This window comes from Myodes glareolus, chromosome 12 (genome assembly GCF_982192425.1).
Source record: "Myodes glareolus chromosome 12, mMyoGla1.1, whole genome shotgun sequence".
Taxonomy (NCBI): Eukaryota; Metazoa; Chordata; class Mammalia; order Rodentia; family Cricetidae; genus Myodes; species Myodes glareolus.
Genome location: NC_142037.1, coordinates 21,577,594 through 21,597,926, shown reverse-complemented (window position 1 = coordinate 21,597,926; position 20,333 = coordinate 21,577,594). Strand labels below are relative to the sequence as shown.

The following is a 20,333-nucleotide window of genomic DNA, read 5'->3' as shown; positions in this document are numbered from 1 at the left end:
TTCTTTGGATCTGAAGTCAGAGGTGGTTGTGATCTACCTGGTGTAGGTGATGGGAACCGAACACAGATCCTATACAAGAACAGTACACACGTTTAACATTTAACATTTGAACCATCTTTAGCCCCCCCCCATATAATTTTAAATTTTAAATTTGTGATCCTCTTTTTTCAGCCTTTTGAGTAGTGGGGATTACAGGTCTGAACCACTAAGACAAAGTACAAAATGTTTTGGTTATCTCTGAATAGGTTGGACTTATTTGTGTTTTTATAAAAATAGTTTTATAGATAGGATTTTCCAGAAGAATGTAGTTTTTAGATTGCCAACATTTATCTACTTTTAGGAGAATTTTTTTTGTTTTGTTTTGTTTTGTTTTTTTGTTTTTGTTTTTCGAGACAGAGTTTCTCTGTATAACAGCCCTGGCTGTCCTGAACTAGCTGTTGTAGACCAGACTGGCCTCGAACTCACAGAGATCCGCCTGCCTCTGCCTTCTGGGTGCTGGGATCAAAGGTGTGTGCCATCACCGGCTGGTGAGAATTTCAAGTTTTTACATTCATTTGTGTGTTTGTAAATGTTTTGGGCATGTAAACATGGTGGTGCAAGTGTAGATGCCACAAGACAACTTGTAGGAGTTAGTTCTGGGGATTGAACCTAGATTATTAGGCTTGGTGACATCACCTTTACCTGCAGGGCCTTCTTGCTGGCCTTTTATTTACTTATTTTTAAGTAAGTTTATTTTACTTTACATCCCAGCCGCAGTTTCCCTTTCCCCCCTCCTGCTAGTTGTCCCTTTTCCTGCCCATGCCAGCCTTTACTATTATTTAAAAATAATCTTTTTAGATTTCTTTTCAGTTGTAAGTGCCTGGTATAGATAGATTTCTTAATTAATAGCTCTTTGTGGTTCTTCTTGAAAAAGTCCCAGGCCACAGTGAAGAACATTTCTGTTTTTATCATTTATTCATTATATATACTTGTACCAAAAGTGTGAAATCTCTAAGTAGGAGGAAATTTTTTCTCTTGATTTTTTAAAAAAGATTTATTATGTATACAATGTTCTGTATGTATGCCTGCACGCCAGAAGAGGGCACCAGATCTCGTTATAGATGGTTGTGAGTCACCATTTGGTTATTGGTAATTGAACTCAGTACCTATGGAAGAACAAGCTGCTCTTAATCTCTGTGCCATCTCTCCAACACTCTGTTTGGATCTTTTTGTTAAATTTGTGTATGCGCCTGTGCACACACATGCTCTCAGTAGTATCACACATGTAGAGGTCAAAGAACATCTTTGAAAGTCTATTCTCTTCTACTTTTTGTGGGTTCTAGGAATCAAACATCAGTCATTTTGCTTGGTAACAAGCACCTTTACCTGCTGAGCCATCTTACTGGTCTAGTGTTTGGAGAGATAGGGTCTCATTGAGAATCAAGTAGCAAGTAATTTGTGAACTGTAACAGTTCTTGCCTTCCTGTTAAGAAACAAGTGTGAGAGCTGTAGAGATGGCTTAGTGGCTAAGAGCACTGGTTGCTCTTTCAGAGATCCTGAGTTCAATTCCCAGCAACCACATAGTGGCTCACGACCATCTGTAATGAGATCTGGTGCCCTCTTCTGGCCTGCAGGCTTACATGTAGGTAGAACAATATATACATGATAGATAGATAGATAGATAGATAGATAGATAGATAGATAGATAGATAGATACACTTGTCTTTATAAAACAAAGAAGCAAGTTGTGAACTGGATGGTGGTGACTTACAGTTTTAACCCCATCACTTGGGAGGTAGAGGCAGGTGGACCTCTTGGGTTTGAGGCCAGTCTGATCTACAAGAGTTTCAGGACAGCCAGGGTTACACAGACCCTATCTCGAAAAGCCAAACAAAAACAAAACAGAACAAAATTTAAAAAATAAAACAAACCAAAAACAACAACAAAAAGAAACCAAAACCCCACAAGAGCTAATGGTAGTGTTTGCAAATAATGTAAATGAGACTGACAGTGGGATTTGATGCTGTGTCAACCAGGCATGGTAACACATGTTTGTATCTCAGCACTCACAAAATAGAAGCAGGGATTGTGGAGGGGGAGACTTTAAGGCCTGCCCAGGCTTCATAGGGATACTCTCAAAAAACAAAGCCCATAAATAAAATGAACCAATCAACCAATGTCTAAAATACTGAGGTATGTATAAAGAATTATTGTTTGTGTGGTAGTTCTAGAAACTGATACTTATTCTCAAAGATACCATTTTTATTTTTATTCATTCATTCATTCATTCATTCATTCGTTCATTCATTTATTTATTTGAGGCTGGTTTCTCAGTGTATCTATCCCTGACTCTCCTGGAACTCACTTTGTAGACCAGGCCGAATTCAGCCATTCACCTGTCTCTTGTCTATCAAGTGCTGGCTGGGATCAAAGGTGTGCAACACACATCCTGACTGAGTTTTTTTTTTTTTTTAAGCTTAGGAATGTTTACAGTGATATTTTTAATACCTAGTAAAAAGCAAGTTGATGGTAAAAGGGACACCCAGTGTTACCCAGTCTCCTTAGAGCTTAAATCACTAGTTTAATTTTTTTGTTATTCGACTTTAAAAATAACTTTTCCTTTTGTAAAGGAATCCAGAACACTGGCTGAAATTGCAAAAGCAGAGCTGGATGGCACCATACTGAAGAGCAGACCTCTCCGAATTCGCTTTGCTACACATGGAGCAGCCCTCACGGTCAAGAACCTTTCTCCAGTTGTTTCCAATGAGCTTCTAGAACAAGCATTTTCACAATTTGGTCCAGTAGAGAAAGCTGTTGTGGTTGTGGATGATCGTGGTAGAGCTACAGGAAAAGGTTTTGTAGAATTTGCAGCGAAACCTCCCGCACGAAAGGCTCTGGAGAGATGTGGTGATGGGGCCTTCTTGCTAACAACGTAAGTTTTAACTGTCTTTTCGTATGTCCTCTTAAACATAGAGTGTGTCTGTTTGGAATTCTGATGTTTGTTGGTTTCTTTATTTTATTTTATTAATTTTTTTGAGGCAGGGTCTTGCTGCATAACTCTGGGTGACTCAGCTTGCTTTGGAGACAGACTGGTCTCTGGACTAAAGGTGTGCAGGCCTGAGTTTGGTTTTTCAAGACAAGGTTTCTCTGTGTAGCTTTGACTGTCCAGGAACTCACTCTGTAGACCAGGCTGGGCTCACATTCACAGAGATCCTTCTGCCTCTGCCTCCCGAGTGCTGGGATTTTTGGTGTGCACCACCACCACCTGGCCTTGAACTCTATGTATAGCAAACCTTGAATTTATAATCCTCCTTATTTAGGTTCCCAAGTACTAGAATTAAAGGCATGTGTGGTGCCTCACTGGCTCAATGAAGTTTTTGTTGTTGTTTTGAGACATAATCTTACTATGTAGACCAGGTTGTCCTTAGCCTTACTGTGTAGCTGAGGATGACTTAGAACAACTTAACTTAATGACAGGTGTGTGTCCATGCCCCATCTGAGGACAAATTGCTGATTGTTCAGCTTAATGACTGTCAGACTGTTTTGCAGAGTGATCGTGTAACTTCTCATTCTTTTTCATCAACAATGAATGACAATTTTGTAGTTCACTGGAGGTTAAATTAGATTATTTTGTTTTTCGAGACAGGGTTTCTCTGTAGCCTTGGAGCCTGTTCTAGAACTCACTCATTAGACCAGGCTGACCTTGAACTCACAGAGACCCGCCTGTTTCTGCCTCCCTTGAGTGCTGGGATTAAAGGTGTGGCCGCCACTGCCTAGCTAAATTTTTTTTTTTCTGATAACTAAGGTTTTGTGTGCTTTTTTTGGTCAGTGTATCTCCTCATAAAGTATGTAAAAATTTTTGCCCCCCCCCCTTTTAAAAGTTGTTGTTTGTTTCTTTTCCTGAATTACATAATCTAGGTACACATGAGTATTGTAAATATTTCTTTTTAGTGTGTGGCTTGCATTTTCGTTTTGTTTTGAAACAGGGTCTCTCTATGTGCTGTTTATGTAGACCAGGTTAGCCTCGAGCTCCCAGAGATCTGCCTGCCTCTGAAGAATTAAAGATATGTGCCACCATGTCCAGTCATTCTTCTTTAGGAAGAATGGGCAGTGCTGGGGAAGATAGCACTTGGTAGACAGGCTCAGTAGTTGAGCTTTCCTAGTCTTGTATAGTGTGTAGTTTAATTTTTTTGGTTTGTTTGTTTTATTTTCTGTTCTTTTTTTTTTGTTTGTTTTTTGTTTTGTTTTGTTTTTCAAGACAGGGTTTCTCTGAAACTTTGGAACCTGTCCTGGAACTAGCTCTTGTAGACCAGGCTGGCCTCGAACACACAGAGATCTGCCTGCTTCTGCCTCCTGAATGCTGGGATTAAAGGGGTGTGCCACCACCGCCCGGCTTAATTTTCTTTTTAAATTCTTTAATTTTATGTTTTACTTCTCAACCTGTGGGCTGCAACATCTTTGAGGGTCACATATTAGATATCCTGCACCTCAGATATTTACATTGCGATTCAGAATAATAGCAGAGTTACAGTTACGAAGTAACAACAAAATAGTTTTATGGTTGGGGGTCACACAGCATGAGTCGCAGCATTAGGAAGTTTGAGAACCACTACTCTAGAGGCACATTTTAATTTTTTAAATAGTGATTTTCAAAGAATAGCACTAGTTGGTGTTAGTGGTGCTCGTGAGCCACCTGATTGGGGTTTGGGAATTGAACTGGGGACCTCTGGAAGAGCAGCAGCAGTATATTCGCTTAACTACAGAGTCCTGTCTCTATCCCCGTGACTTTACTTAAACTGAGCCAGCCCTGCACTATTTATTCTCCACAATAGAATACCTTTCAAGTTGTTAACAAACAATGCATTTGATGGGGAAATGGGATGGAGGAAGCCTTACAAAATCATAGCTCCATAGGTTTTTGTTTTGAGGTGTGATTATAAAATATCAACAAATGTTGTCTTCCTTAGGAGTTAGCCTCCTTGTTTTTGAGACAAGCTTTCGCTGTACACTGTTCTGATTAGCTATGCTAGCTGGCCAGTGAGCTCCAGGTATATTTCCATCTCTATCTTTCCAGCTCTGCAATTACAGGTGCCTGCTCCAGTTGGCTTTTTACATGGATGCTGGGGATTGAGCTCAACTCATCATTCTTGTATGACAAGCACTTTATTGACTGAGCCATTTCTCTTGCCTCATAACTCTGGGTTTGGCGTCAATTGGGCACTTTATTTGTGTTTTTCAGTCATTTTCTCTACATGTTCCCATATTTGTTAAAAATGAATAAAATAAATATCAATTGTGCTTATAAATGGAATTTAAGTCAAGATTTAAAAACTTTTGTCAATATATAAGATGAAATTGAAGTTAAAGTGAGATAAAAGACAAAGGAAACTTCCATAAGGAATGGTAAGCATAATGAAACCACAGGTGGTGACATGTTAGCACCTTCCCATTAAAGATAAGATAAAGTAAATACTTTATCACACCACATATTCCTCATTCTTTTTGGTATGTGATGTGGTAATGGGGCTTGTGACTGATTTTTGCTCATTTGTTTCTGAGACTATTTAGAAACAACAAAAGGGAGAATTAGGGTGACATTGTAAATTTTTTATTTGTCAAATTCTGTTTCCGAAGGTTATCCTTCCCTTCTTCCTTAATGTTACCAGTTATCTAGTGGTAAAGTTGAAATTTATAGTACCTGACATGCTTGCTGGTTCCCTCCATCCCTCTTTCTTTCCTTTCTTTTTTCTTTCCTTTTTTTACAGGATCTCACTATGTTTCTCACTATGTAACTCTGGCTATCCTAATATTTCCTATGTAGACGAGGCTGGCCATAAACTCACAGAGATCCATCTGACTTGTATATTGTATCTGTCTGAACTTGATTCTCACTATCCTTTGGCTTCATATAGTTAACCTTGTCATTTCTGAATTGTATGATGTGTTGTCAGAGGTGCTTAGTGTGTTTCCTTCTTCAATCTCTAAAAAACTTTTGAGCTGGGTGGTGGCGGCCCACACCTTTAATCCCAGCACTTGGGAGGCAGAGGCAGGTGGATCTCTTTGAGTTCGAGGTCAGCCTGGTCTATAGAGTGAGTTCCAGAACAGGCTCCAAAGCTACAGAGAAACCGTGTCTCGGAAAAAAAAAAAAAATTTAATGGGACTAGAGAGGGCACTTGTAACTCTTGCAGAAGGCCCAGATTCAATTCCCTCACATGTACGGCATTTCATAACCATCCCTAACTATAGTTCCAGGAAATCTGGTATCTTCTTGACTTATGGGCACCAGACATACATGTACTGTATTCACATACATGCAAGCAAAACACTCATACACATAATAAAAATGTAAATACAATTTTTTTTTGACAGATGGGTTTGGCCTTTTGTTATTGAAGCAGTGTGATTGTTTCAGTTTTTATGGGTCCTTTACCCTACAACTCATTCTAGTCCAGGCTGACATGGACTTGAGATCGTTTTTGCCTCATAGTCCCTAGTGCCGGGATTATAGGCAAATCATAGTAACCATTGAGACCCCCCCCCCCCCATGTGCATTGGTGTTTTGCTTGGATTTATGTCTGTGTGAAGGTTCAGATACTCTGGAGCTGGAGACACAGACAATTGTGAGCTGCCATGTGGGTCCTCTGGAAGAGCAGCTAGTACTCCTAAGTATGCTAAGCCATCTCTCTAGCCTCAGAAATCTTTTTTTTTTTTTTTTTATTTGATGGGGTGTTGTCATTTGGGGGAGTTGACACAAGGTTTCTCTCTGTAGCCCTTGCTGTCTTGGAATTTGCTGGCATTGAATTCATAGAGATCCACCTGCCTCTACCTTCCAGATGAAAGTCTTATGCCACCACTGCCCAGCAAGAAATAATTTTCAAACTTTCTGCCCTCTTCTTTGTTATTTCTTTAAATTATTTAATTTATTTATTTATTTATTTTTAGGTGTATGAGTTTTTCTGCATGTATGTCTGTTCTGGTGGAGCCAGGAAAGGGAGTCAGATCTCTGTTGTGAGCCACCACGTAGGTCCTAAGAATTCAACCTGGTTTCTTTGGAAGAGCTGCAGTGTTCTTAACTGTTGAGCCAGCTTTCCAGCCACATCTCCCCCTTTTTTTTCAGATGAGTCCCCCCCCCTTTTTTTTTTCCAAGACAGGGTTTTTCTGAGTAACAGTCTCTAGCTGTCCTGGAAGTAGCTATAATTAAAGATTGATTTATTTATTTAATGTATACAATGTTCTGCCTGCATGTATGCCTGCAGTCCAGTAGATCTCCTAACCATTACTAGAGAGTTTGTGTCAAGTTGGCAAAAACAGCTAACCAACACAGCTATCTTGCCTACCTATTTTGACCCAGATATTAAAAATTAATTGATTTTATAGCAGGGTCTCACTGCGTAGCACTGTCACGTGGAACTCAAGCTGTAGACCAGGCTGACCTTGAACTCACAGATCCTTCTGCCTCTCCAGTACTGGGGATTATATATAGGCATGTGCCGCCACACCTGGCTTTTTATTTTTATCTATGCATATGCATAATTCTTGGGACATTTTTCTTTACTGTGACATTTTTCAAGTGAATATTTTTATTCTAAATTTTATCTATATCTATCCATCTGTCTGTCTGTCTGTCTGTCTATCTATCTATCTATCTATCTATCTATTTTGTGTTTTTGAGACAGGGTTTTTGTGTAGCTTTTGGTGCCTGTCCTGGAACTAGTTCTTGTACATCAGGCTGGCCTCAAACTCACAGGGTTTCTCATTGTGGCCCGGGTGTCTAGCTGTTTAGATCAGACTGGTCTCGAACTCACAGAGATCCGCCTGCCTCTGCCTCCTGAGTGCTGGGATTAAAGACATGCGCCACCACTGCCCGGCCATTATTATAAATTTTAGGAGAGTGCTAATTGTAGTCATGAAATTAATTTTTATTAATGCCTTTATACTTACCTAGAACACCTCGTCCAGTAATTGTGGAACCCATGGAGCAGTTTGATGATGAAGATGGCTTACCAGAGAAGCTAATGCAGAAGACTCAACAATATCATAAGTAAGACTTGATTAATAAAGATATTTTAGGGTTTATTGCTTTTTTTAAAAATTTTTCTTGACAGGGTTTCTCTGTAGCTTTGGAACCTGTCCTCGAACTTGCTCTGTAGATCAGTCTGGCCAAAGACATTCGCCTGCCTCTGCCTCCCATGCATACTCCACCCCCGCCCAACTTGGTTTATTACATTTTTCTAAAGTACTATTAGAGCATAATTTGGTTAATAGTCATTTGGTCTATATGGAATGTTATTTTTATTTTAAAAACTATTTAATTTTATGTGTATGTACCTAAGGCTATGTATATGCACCACAAGTGTGCAAGAGCTCGCAGGAGTCAGAAGAAGTGTTGGAGCTCCAGGAACTGGGTTACAGATGGCTCTGAGACTGGCTTATGGGATCCAAATATGGGTCCTTTGCAATAGTAGTAATTGTTCTTAACTGTTGAGCCATTTCTTCAGCCACATTATTTCTCCTTCTTAGACATGGGTAAAACATGCTAGTTTTACTTAGAAATGTTTCTACTTTTGTTTTTGTTTGTTTGTTTGGCTTTTCGTGACAGGGTTTCTCTGTAGCTTTGGAGCCTTCCCAAGCCTGTCCTGGAACTACCTTTTGTATACCAAGCTGGCCTCGAACAGAGATCCGCCTGCCTCTGCTTCCCAAGTGTTGGGATTAAAGTTGCGCGCCACCACCACCCGGCAAGTTTCTACTTTTTATTATTTAATTCTTTTTATTTTTTTTAATCTTCACTGTGTAGTTCTGGCCAGTCTGGAATTTGCATGTGGGTATGTGCACATGAGTGCAGGTGCCAGTGGAAGCGTCAGAGCTCTGGAGCTGGGATAGAGGCTTAGTTGTTGAGCTGCCTGACATGGGTGCTGGGAACGAAGCTCTAGTCCTCTGTAAGAGCAGGGAATGCTCTTACGTGCTGAGCCATTTCATCATTTCTTTCTTTAAATTTTCTTGTTATTATTTTAATTTTGAGTCAGGGTTTCACTGTGTAGCCCCGGATGGACTGGACCTCTCTGTGTGTGGATCAGGCTGGTTTCAAACTCCTAGACTCTGTCTCTGCTTTAGGGGAAGCTGGGCTTAAATTTGTGCCACACCATGCCTCTTACTTTCTTTTCTTTCCTTTTTCCCCCCACCCCAATTTGAGATAGGGTCTTAAATTCAGACAGCTGCCTGCCTCTGCATCTAGCCTCCCCTCCTTTCTTATCCTCTGCATGCCCTCCCAGTATCAAATCCTGTGCCTACTACTGACCTAAATTCCTGGTTCTTGTTATTTGCCTCTTTTTGCTCCGTGATAACTTTCTGCATTAGTGTTTGGAATTGTGTTGCTTCGGCTCATCTTCCCTTTAATTACAAGTAAAATGAAAATTCCAGTTGTGAGATTTTTGTAGAAGAGATGAAAATTGTGCCATTATTAATTATTATTATTATTTTTGGAGATAGGGTTTCTCTGTAATTTTGAAGCCTGTCCTTGATGTCCTAGAACTCATTCTCAGTCTGGAAACTCAGAGATTCACCTGCTTCTGTCGCCTGTGTGCTGGGATTACAGGCGTTTGCCACCACCACCACCCGGCCTTTTTTTTTTTTTTTTTTTTTTTTTTTGAGACATTGGCCTCACTGTGTAGCTCTTATGGTCAGGAATGCAGTGTGTTGACCAGGCTGGCCTTCATCTCATATAGATAGATCCTCCTGGCTCGCTTCCTGAGTGCTAGGATTAAAAGCATGTACCGCTAAACTCGGCCCATTTTTTTTTCATTTAGTTATTTGTTTGCTCATTTATTAATTGAGTATTGAAAATAAGTATATACGTAGTTGTTCCATAAATTATGTTACAGCAGCACAGCTATTAAATATATAACCACAGACAGAGTGATTCAGTTTGTTATCTTTAGCCCAACACTTTACTTGGTACATAACAAAATATTTTTATTACTAAGAAAATCTGATTCTAAGACTCATTGGGTTTGTATGTTGCAGGTTTCATTATATATAGTAGTTGAATGAAAATGAGAAAGTCTTTATGGGAGATAGTAATGATAACATGGGTTAGAGTATTGCATTTTGTAAGTTTGAATCACGGTCTTATTACTTATTAGTTGATGCTCTTGGGAAGTTTCATAAATTCATGTCTATAGACTCTTTCATGATATTATCATGAGACAATGTATTATGCCTCACTGTTCAGGCCATAAATACTATAAATGTCCAATAAGTGATAGTTGTTATTTTTCTCTTTTGTTTATCTTTTAAGCATACATTTTTGTACATTTTAAATGTTAATATAGGGAAAGAGAACAGCCACCACGGTTTGCTCAACCCGGAACATTTGAATTTGAATATGCATCTCGATGGAAGGCTCTTGATGAAATGGAAAAGCAGCAGCGTGAACAGGTTGATAGAAACATCAGAGAAGCCAAAGAGAAACTAGAGGCAGAGATGGAAGCAGCTAGACATGAACACCAGTTAATGCTAATGAGGCAAGGTAAGCGATGTACCACTAATATGTATTAGTATTTTGTTGTGATTGTGTTTTTGGAGATAGGGTCTTTCTATGTATACCAGCTGGCTTTGAACTTAGAGTTCTGCTTTTCTCTGCCTTGTGAGTGCTGTGTATTAGCATTAACTTGCCAATTAGGAGTTTAGAAACGAGTTATGATTCAATATATTAGTTAAAAATTTTTCATGAGAACTTTTGTGATTGTTTTAAAGACAGTTTTATCTGGTAATGCAGGTTCTTCTTGAACTCCTGATTATCATCTTGAGTATTGGAATTGTAGATGTAAGCCACAACTCCTGATGAGATTTTTAAAGACAAAAACCAGCCAAACAAACAAACAAACAAAAAACCCCCAGAAGTTTAGTAGGATTGAGTATCCCTCATCCAGAAAGCTTGGTAACAGATTTGTTTCTGATTTGGATTTCTGGGTTTTAGCTTTTCCAATGTAGAATGTTCATTCAGCCTCTGAAAGTGTGAAAGAGCTGGAGAGATGGCTCAGTGGTTAAGAGCTCTGGTTATTCTTCTGGAGGATCTAGGTTCGATTTCCAGCACCTGTATGGCAGCTCACAACTGTCTAAAACTCCAATCCCAGGGATTCTGATGTCCTCTTCTAGGCTCCTTGGGTACTGAATGCAAATAGTTCACAATCATACATGCTCTCAAAACACCCAAACACATGAAAATAAGGGGAAAAAAGGTGTTAGTAGGCTGGCTCTTTTGGTAGGTTACATGACTAGAATGAATAAAGCCCAGGGTTATATTTGAAGCGGAAGTGGTTGATGAATGCCTGTACTTCTAGGACTTGGATGAAGCTGGAGAATTGGAATTTCATAACCTTGGCTAGCAAGTTCCAGGGCAGCTTGGATTACAAGAGACACTGAAAAAATTTTTTTGAGTTTCTTACTTGAGTAGCATTGCTGGATGTGGTAGTTCAAGGATGTTTAACTTTAGTAGTAATACAGATATCATTCCATTGACAGAAAGGGAAGCATAGTATACAATTTGTGTAAGATAGGAATGAAATAAGGCCACATGTAATCCCCCCCTTTTTTTTGAGACAGGGTTTCTCTGTGAAGCCTTGACTGTTGTGGAAGTCACTTTGTAAACCAGGCTGGCCTTGAACTCACAGGATCTGCCTGCCTCTGCCCTTGAGGATTAAAGGTCTACGCCACCACTTCCCAGAGCCACGTGTAGAATTTTATTTGAAAGAAAGATTATGATTAAGTGTTGGCTTTAAAGTTATTACTATGCATTAGAAGAGCACCAAAATGGAGCTATGATTTTTGTTAAATTATAGAGCACTTTTTTAGCATACACAAGGCTATGGATTCAATCCCTAGTTGGACCTTGGGTTTAGGAGAGGGAGGAAGGAGTATCAAATGATAATTGGTAGAGAAGAAAAAGATTTATGTGTTCAGATAACTTTGGGGAATCAGAAAGACTAGGTCCTTTTTTTTTTTTTTCTTTTTTAAAATTTTTTTTATTTTTTAGGTCTTTTGAGATAGGGTTTCTTTGTAGCCTGTCCTGGAACTAGCTTTTGTAGACCAGGCTGGCCTTGAACTCACAGAGATCCGCATGCCTCTGTCTCCCAAGTGCTGAGAATTAAATGCATGTACCACCACTGCCCCGCTAAGAATAGATTCTTAAAAACTGGGAAGAATATGAAACTGATAACTCAGTTTGTAAGAGCAGTCTTTGAACAAAAATTTTTTTAAATACTTATGTATTTTGCCTGCATGCATGTCATTGTAACACAGTATGCCTATTGTCTTGGAAGCCGGAAGAGGGCATTGAGCCCCCTGGAATTGGAGTAATCTGTGGTAGTGTCATAGTATTGGGACCTAGGTGCTGGCATTCAAACATTGGGTTCTCTGGAAGAGTAGTCAGTGCTCTCTTCTGAGCTCTCTCTAGCCCCCAAGAACATTTTTTTTTTCTTTTTTTCACTTTGAGACAGTATTTTTCTGTGTACCCTTAGCTGTCCTGGAACTCACTCTGTAGACCAGGCTGGCCTCACCATGGAGATTTCTTTTTTTCTTTTAAATTTATTTATTTTATTTATTATATATACAATATTCTGCCTGCAGGCCAGAAGAGGGCACCAGACCTCATTATAGATGGTTGTGAGCCACCATGTGGTTGCTGGGAATTGAACTCAGAACCTTTGGAAGAGCTCTTAAGCACTGAGCCATCTCTCCAACCCACTGTGGAGATTTCTAGAGGCCTCCTAAGTACTAGGATTAAAGGAGTGTACCACCAGTGCCCACTTTCTAGCCCTGGTTGGTTTTTTTTCTTCCCATTCTTTTTCTTTAGTGTAGATTGTTTTGTAACTAGATGACCTTGAAGTTCTAACTCTGTAGCAGAGGATGACCTTGATTACTCCTACCTTCAACTCCTAAATGCTGGAATTAAGCATATCAATATTCCCTCTCCTCCTTTTTTTTTTTTTTTGTTATTTTTTTGAGACAGGGTTTTGCTGTCGTTTTAGAGCCTGTCCTGGAACTGGCTCTTGTAGACCAGGCTGGCCTCGAACTCACAGAGATGAGATCTCTCTGCCTCTGCCTCCCAAGTACTGGGATTAAAGGCATGTTAAATTTTCTTTTTGAAATGTAGTGTGAGGGAGGAGGGGGAGGTCTCAGTGTAGCCCAGGCTTACCTAAAACTTGGCTATAGTGGAGGATAAACTTGAGCTCCTGATTCTTCACTCAAGTGCTGGAAGTATAGGTGTATACTACTATGCCTGGTGTAACAAATGTTCACTGTTATGTGGTGCCATATGCCTGAATTCTCAACGTTTGACACATACAGGCTGGAGAATCAGGAGTTTAAGGTTATTGTCTGCTACATATAATGATTGAAAATTTGGCCTGGATTTTATGAGATCCTGTCTCAAATACCCCTTTCTGCTATTACCAAAAGAAAAAATAAAAAAACATTGATGACTCATCTCTAAATCCTTTTGCTAAATTCTAATTTATGTTAGGATAAAATGCAGGATTTTGTTTTTTAATAGAGTCTCACTGTTGTCCTCTGCATTCATGAACTCTAGTTTCTAGACTCAAGGCCCCCTCTCCTTTTTCTGTTTTTTTGGGGGGTGGTGGTCACAGCCTCTTTAGAGATTAGAACTACAAATTGAACTTGGTTTCTGTATGTTTTTGATTTTTAATGTAGGAGACAATTCCTAAGTTTTCCCTTTGTTGGGGGGCTGAGTCACAAGGATTTGGTTTTTTTCAAGACAGGGTTTTCTTTGTGTAGTCCTGATTGTCTGAAACTCACTCTGTAGACCAGGCTGGTCTCCAGTTCATGAAGATCTTCCTGATTCTCATTACTATGTGTTGGCACTAAAGGCATGTGCTCCCAACCCCTGGCTAGTGATTAGATTTCCTTTTTTTTTTTTTTTTTTTTTAAGATTTTTGTGTGTATGGGTGTTTTGTCTGCATGTATATCTGTGCACCAAGTACATGTGTACCCAGGGAGTCCTGAAGAGAATGTCAGGTCCCCTGGGAATGGAATTACAGAGTTTCTTATTTTTCATGTGGGTACTGGGAATGAAACTCAGTGACTGTGCAAGAGCAATATATGCTGTACCCTTAAACTGAGCCATCTCTTCTGCCCAATTCTTTGATTTTCTCTGTAGCTATGTATGTATATTCATTGTCTTCATTTTTTTTATTTCTTTGAGATAGGATCTCGCTATATAGTACTGGTTGGCTTAAAACTCATTATATAGTTTAGTCTGGTCTGGAATACACAGAGATCCCCTTGCCACTACCTCCCAAGTGCTCAGCTAATGCAATGTTCTCCAATCATAATTCTCCCACACAGAAACTATTTATTTATTTATTTGAAGGTAGGGTCTCTATGTTATATATTATATAGCTCTGGCTGCCTAGAACTCCCAGAGTACCTCTTGAATGCTGGGATTTAAAGTGTGTCACCACACCACACCTGTATAGAAGTATTAACCCTAGGTTTAGGTATCACTTTATGATCATCGTTTGACTGTCTGATATTTATCCTTTATTGATTTCTTTAAAGTGGCATAGAAGTTGCATGTGGTATTGTGTACCTGTAATCAATGGCAGAACTCTGCAAGGAGTTGGGAGGATTCCAAGTTTGAGGTCAACCAAGACTACATAATTTATCAAAGCATTATCTTAAAACACCAGATGTCGTTGCTCATGTATATAATCCCAGAATCCCAGCACTTTTGAAGCTTAGGGAAGGTGGATTGTAGTGAGTTTGAAACCACCTTGGGTTACATAGTGAGTTCTAGTTTGTTCTATGGCAGTTATTCTCAACTTTCTTAATGCTGTTATTCTTTTTTTTTTTTTTTTTGATTTTTGAGACAGGGATTCCCAGTGTAACAGTCCTAGAACTAACTCTTGTAGACCAGGCTGGCCTTGAACTCACCAGTGGTTCACCTGCCTCTGCCTCCTGAGTGTTGGGATTAAAGGCCTGCGCCACCACTGCCCGGCAATGCTGTTATTCTTTAATGCAGTTCTTCTTCATGCTGTGGTGACCCTCAACCATAAAATTATTTCTATGCTAATTTATAATTCATTTTGCTACTTTTATGAATTGTAATGTAAATATTTGTTTCCCCATGGTCTTAGATGACTCCTGTGAATAGATTGACCCTATGTTTTAAAAAAAACCCACAAAAAAATTAGGATTAAAACCAAAAAGAGATAGCTAGAGAGATGTCTCAGCAGTTAAGAGCACTGACTGCTTTTCCAGAGGACCCATGTTTGATTCCTAGTACCTACAGCTGTCTGTAACTCCAGTTCCAGGGGATCTAATGTCCTCTTTTGGCATTCTTGGATACCAGCCATGCATGTTGTAGACACAAACCTGGAGGCAAACTATTCATACATATAAAATAAAAATAAATCTTTGAAACAAAAATAGAAAGCAGTAGAACCAGTATTTTCTTAGCTCTTATATGCACCAGTAATAGACATTCTACGTTTGGATGTGAAAACTCAGAAAAGGAAGGTTAAAAAATTCTTATATGTAGTAATATTTTTTTAGATCTAATGAGACGTCAAGAAGAACTCAGACGCTTGGAAGAACTCAGAAACCAAGAATTGCAAAAACGGAAGCAAATACAACTGAGGTAAATTAATACCTAACATAAATGTATTTCGTTGTATGTTTTATTTATAAAATTCTCTTATCCTTTGTAAGTTGTGAAAATAGTAACAATACTTAAGAAACCTTTTTTTTTCATCCACACATAGGAAATTAGAATTGTGATTCCTTTGCTGGTTAAGGGTACTCTTTGCACAGATTTTGAGGTTAAGTGTTGCATGTAATTAATTGTAAGAATGTCCAGTGATTTGCCAGACTTTTTCCAGAGATAGATACATTTAGATAACTATTTTGCTTTAGTTTTGTTTTGAAATAGGTTTTCACTATGTAACCTGAGTTGACTTGTCACTGCTATTGTCTGCCAGGTTGGCCTCAAAGTCTAGAGCATCCAGCCTTACTTTCCCAAAACACTCGCTGGGCAGTGGAGGCACACCCTTCCTTTTCAATACTAACTCTAGGGAACCAGAAGTAGGTGGATCTCAAGTGAGTTGGTTTATGCTGCTACTGTGTTCAGTTTATGCAGTGCCTGGGCTCTTGTGTGGTAGATAGACACTTTACCAACTGAGCCACATCCCCTGCTCAGGGGCATGGGCATTAAAAATCACTTAGTCTTCAAAGCTTAAAAAAAATCACACGTAAATTTTTTTTTTTTTTTTTAAGTATTTCAAGACGGTTTCTCTGTGGGACAGTCCTCCTGACTGTCCTGAAATTCACTTTGTAGACCAGGCTGGCCTCTAACTCACTGAATTTCTCCTCACTGAGATCCTCTGCCTTTGTCTCCCAAGTGCTGGGATTAAAGACATGTGCCACCACTGCCTGGCATAAGTTAACGTTTTAAACAAAGCTATGATAGATGAAACATTTGATTTTTTTTTTTTTTCATATAAAAGTAGTAAGGGTAGGAGAGATGACTCAGAGGTTAAGAACACTAGTTGTTTTTGCAGAGGACCCAGGTTTAATTCCCAACACTCAAAACTGTCTGTAAATCCAGTTCCAGAGGATTCTATGCCCTCACACAGACATACATGTCGACAAAATATCATCGCCCGGTTGAGAGCTACTCTAAAACTTTTCAGTGTACCTCACAGTTTTAGCGCTCCTGAGGTGCTTTTCCTCATCAGGAAAAGGACACTCATGGTTTCTTTTTATGTAAACAGTTTGTTTTCATCGAAACTGGTCCAGATCTTCTCAGTTTCTCAAAGGAAAGGAAACTAATTCCCAAATTTAAAACCTTATTTTTAAACCCAGCTTTCTCTTATCCCAGTTTGTCAGTTAGACTTTTTGTATAGTAATGAATTCTATAGATAACTGCCACCGCCCCTTCCCACCCCAGCAAGGAAGACAACTAATCAACATTCCTTCCATGTATGCTTGCAGGCCAGAAGAGGGCATCAGACCTCATTATAGATGGCTGTGAGCCACCATGTGGTTGCTGGGAATTGAACTCAGGACCTCTGGAAGAACAGTCAGTGCTCTTAACCTCTGAGCCATCTCTTCAGCCCAAGACAACTAATCAAAGCCAAATAGAGTGTGGAACAGAAAAATCCTAATTGTTACATAAAATTTAACACATGAGTCTGATAGAGATGAATAACATAGTCACATTGAAAAGTGATTTGAAGGTACTGAAGAGATGACTCAGGTTAAGAGTACTGACTGCTCTTCCAGAGGTCCTGAGTTCAATTCCCAGTAACCACATGGTGACTCACAACCATCTGTAATGAGGTCTGGTGCACTCTTCTGACCTGCAGGCATACACACAGACAGAACACTGTCTATATAATACATAAGTAAATCTTAAAAAAAAAAACAACAAAAGAAAAGAAAAAAGTGATTTGGAACTTAAATAATCTTTTGTTAATTTGTTTGGGTTTGAAACAAGGTCTTTTGTAGTTCAGACTGGTTTTAAATGTAGCCAAAACTGGTCTTGAAGTTAGTATGTAGCTGCAGTTGGCCTTGAAAAAGAATGAACTTGGTAAGCTGAAATCTTTAGACAATAGAATATTTGTCATGCACTATAGAGGAATGAACTATCAAGCCAGGAGAAGACATGAAAGGAATTGTACATTCTTTTTTTTTAAAAATTTATTTATTATGTATATATAGTGTTCTACCTGCATATCTGCTTGCACTCCAGAAGGGGACACCAGATGTCATTACAGGTGGTGGTGAGCCACCATGTGGTTGCTTGTAATTGAACTCAGGACCTCTGGAAGAGTAACCAGTGCTCTTAACCACTTGAACCATCTCTCCAGCTCCCTTACATGCTTATTTTTAAGTAGAACACAATCTAAAAAAAGCAGATATTGTATGATTCCAATTACTATGGAAATAGCAACCTAAGGAGATGGGAAGATCAGTTCTTGTTCACGGTTAGAGAATGGAGGTGTTGATGTGGAAAATTATTTTAAAGATTATTTTCATGTGATTTGAGTACCTGTATGTATGCTGTGAAAGTCAGAAACAGGCATCAGATTCCCAGAACTGGAGTTACAGGTGGTAGTAAGCCGGCAAGTGGGTTCTGGGAACCCAGGTCCTCCACAAAAGCAGCAGGTGCTCGATAGATAGATTGATTGATTGATTGATTGGTTTCTTGAGACAGGGTTTCTCTGCATAATAGCCCAAGTTGTCCTGGAACTCGCTCTGTAGACCAAGCTGGTCTCGAACTCAAGAGGTTCACCTCTCTCTGCTTTGGAGTGCTGGGATTAATGATGGGCGACACCACTGCCTGGCTGTAGCAAGTGCTCTTAACTTCTGAGTCATCTCTTCAGGAACTCAGATTTATAGGGCAATAAAACTGCTTTGTATAATCCTACCTTTTTTCTTTCCTTGAACCTACAACATGCATACCAAAACTGAACCCTAACAGAAACATTGAACTCTGAATGTTAATGTGTTATTGGGGTTAATGGATTTTAACAAATGTGTCACTCATGGACATGTTGACGGTAGGTTGTTGTGGATTTCGGTATGGAAGGAAGTATTTGGGAATACAATCTACCACTCAATTTTCTTACGAACCTCAAAAAACAAAAACAAAAAAGAAAACACACACACAAAACTGCTTTTAAAAGAAAAAATAGTTACACACACATGCATGCAGGACAAGCCATACATTTATTCCATAATCTAGTTTTTTTCCCCCCCAAGACAGGGTTTCCCTGAAGTCTGAGCCTGTCCTGGAACTAGCTCTTGTAGACCAGGCTGACCTCTGTCTCCCAAGTGCTGGGATTAACGGCATGCACCACCACTGCCCAACTCTTTGTTTTTTGTTTTTTGTTTTTTCTTGTTCTTAGTAGGGTCTCATTGTGTATAATCTAGTTTTAAGGGTATAGGTGTTTGTGTTTGTATTGGAGGCGGCATGCACTTTTGAATGTGTCCGGGGGTCCCTATATGCTACAGGCTGTCTTACCTTCCTCTTTTCAACTGCTGAGATCATAGGTGTGTGCTCCCACATTCAGCATTCTGAACAGTTTAGGAACTGTAGTATGAGACCCAGGTTATCACTGTTGGAGAATGAAGAAAGACAAGATGAATGGTGTATGTTGTATTAGACTCACTACTGTGAGATCAGAGGGTTTTAGTATTGATAGGTAGATGCAGAAGTACAAGTATGTGATTAAACTAATGTTTTCATAGCACTATTCATTAAACGACCCCGGAAGCAGTGATGTCAGCAACAGTGAGCACACTTACTTTTCACATTCTTGTAAGTGCCTTTCCCTAATAAAACAAGCCATGGTTTTTGAAGAAATTATATTAATAGTAACAAAGTACTTACTAACAAGGGGACTTTAACAAGGGTAGATTATGTCAGAAGAACCTAGAAAACAACATGACATCTTCTCATGGCCAACAGTTTAACCAAAAGAAGAGAGAAATGAGGGAGAAAGGTAGAGAAATTGAGACAGAGAAACATAGAATGAGATCATTAGCTTTTAAGCCATAGAACAAAGTTTGTATAAGTTCCATACTGCTAAAAGTATTGAATAGTTAAATATATAACAGGAAAAAAAGCAGCTCTTTGCAGTAGAATTTCATGTATCAAATTAAAAAGAAAAGGTGATAAATCACTGATAAGTAAAGAGTATAATAATAATTATAGAAAAGACAATTTTTCTTTTTTTGTTTCACTATGTATTTCATGGGGGTCCTCCTATTTCAGTTTCCCTATGGTTGGCAGTCCAGGTGTGCCTTACCATACCTAGAAGATAAGGTTTACTTATGTGAAAGTGGGCAAATTTTTGAACAATAGGACTTTTGCATAGTGTTAATACAAATAAAATTGACATCATTAGCAGTTTATATGGTGGATGCTGGAGAGTTGGCTCAGAGATTAAAAGTACTGGCTGGTCTTTCAGAGGACCCATGTTCCATTCAGACACTTAAAAGGTAGCTAACAACTTTCTCTAACTCCAGTTATACAGTTATACAGTTCCCCCTTCTGGCCTCCTCAGGGACTGCATACACACAGCGCACAGACACATTAAAATATTTTTAAGAAATATTTTAATTGTATATTATTGTTGGAGAGATGGCTTAGTGGTAAAGAGCATTTTCTGCTCTCTTTAAAGTTTTTTTTTTTTACTATTTTAAAATTTTATTTATGTAATGTGTATGGGTGTTTTGCTTACATGTTTATTATGTATGATACACATGCATGCATGCATGAAGTGCCGTTTGATTCAAGAAAAGGGAACCAAACTCTTTGGGACTGTATTACA

The 20,333-nt window shown here is 39.0% G+C and overlaps 1 protein-coding gene across 1 annotated transcript in view; it reads left to right on the top strand.

The window, feature by feature from the left end:
- Positions 1-20,333, top strand: part of Pspc1 (paraspeckle component 1) — a 58,729-nt gene that overhangs the window by 2,158 nt on the left and 36,238 nt on the right. The window contains exons 2-5 of the mRNA XM_048442006.3: positions 2,610-2,911; positions 7,925-8,020; positions 10,308-10,504; positions 15,550-15,634. Coding sequence (XP_048297963.1) covers positions 2,610-2,911; positions 7,925-8,020; positions 10,308-10,504; positions 15,550-15,634 — 680 coding nt within the window. The remainder of the gene's footprint in view (positions 1-2,609; positions 2,912-7,924; positions 8,021-10,307; positions 10,505-15,549; positions 15,635-20,333) is intronic.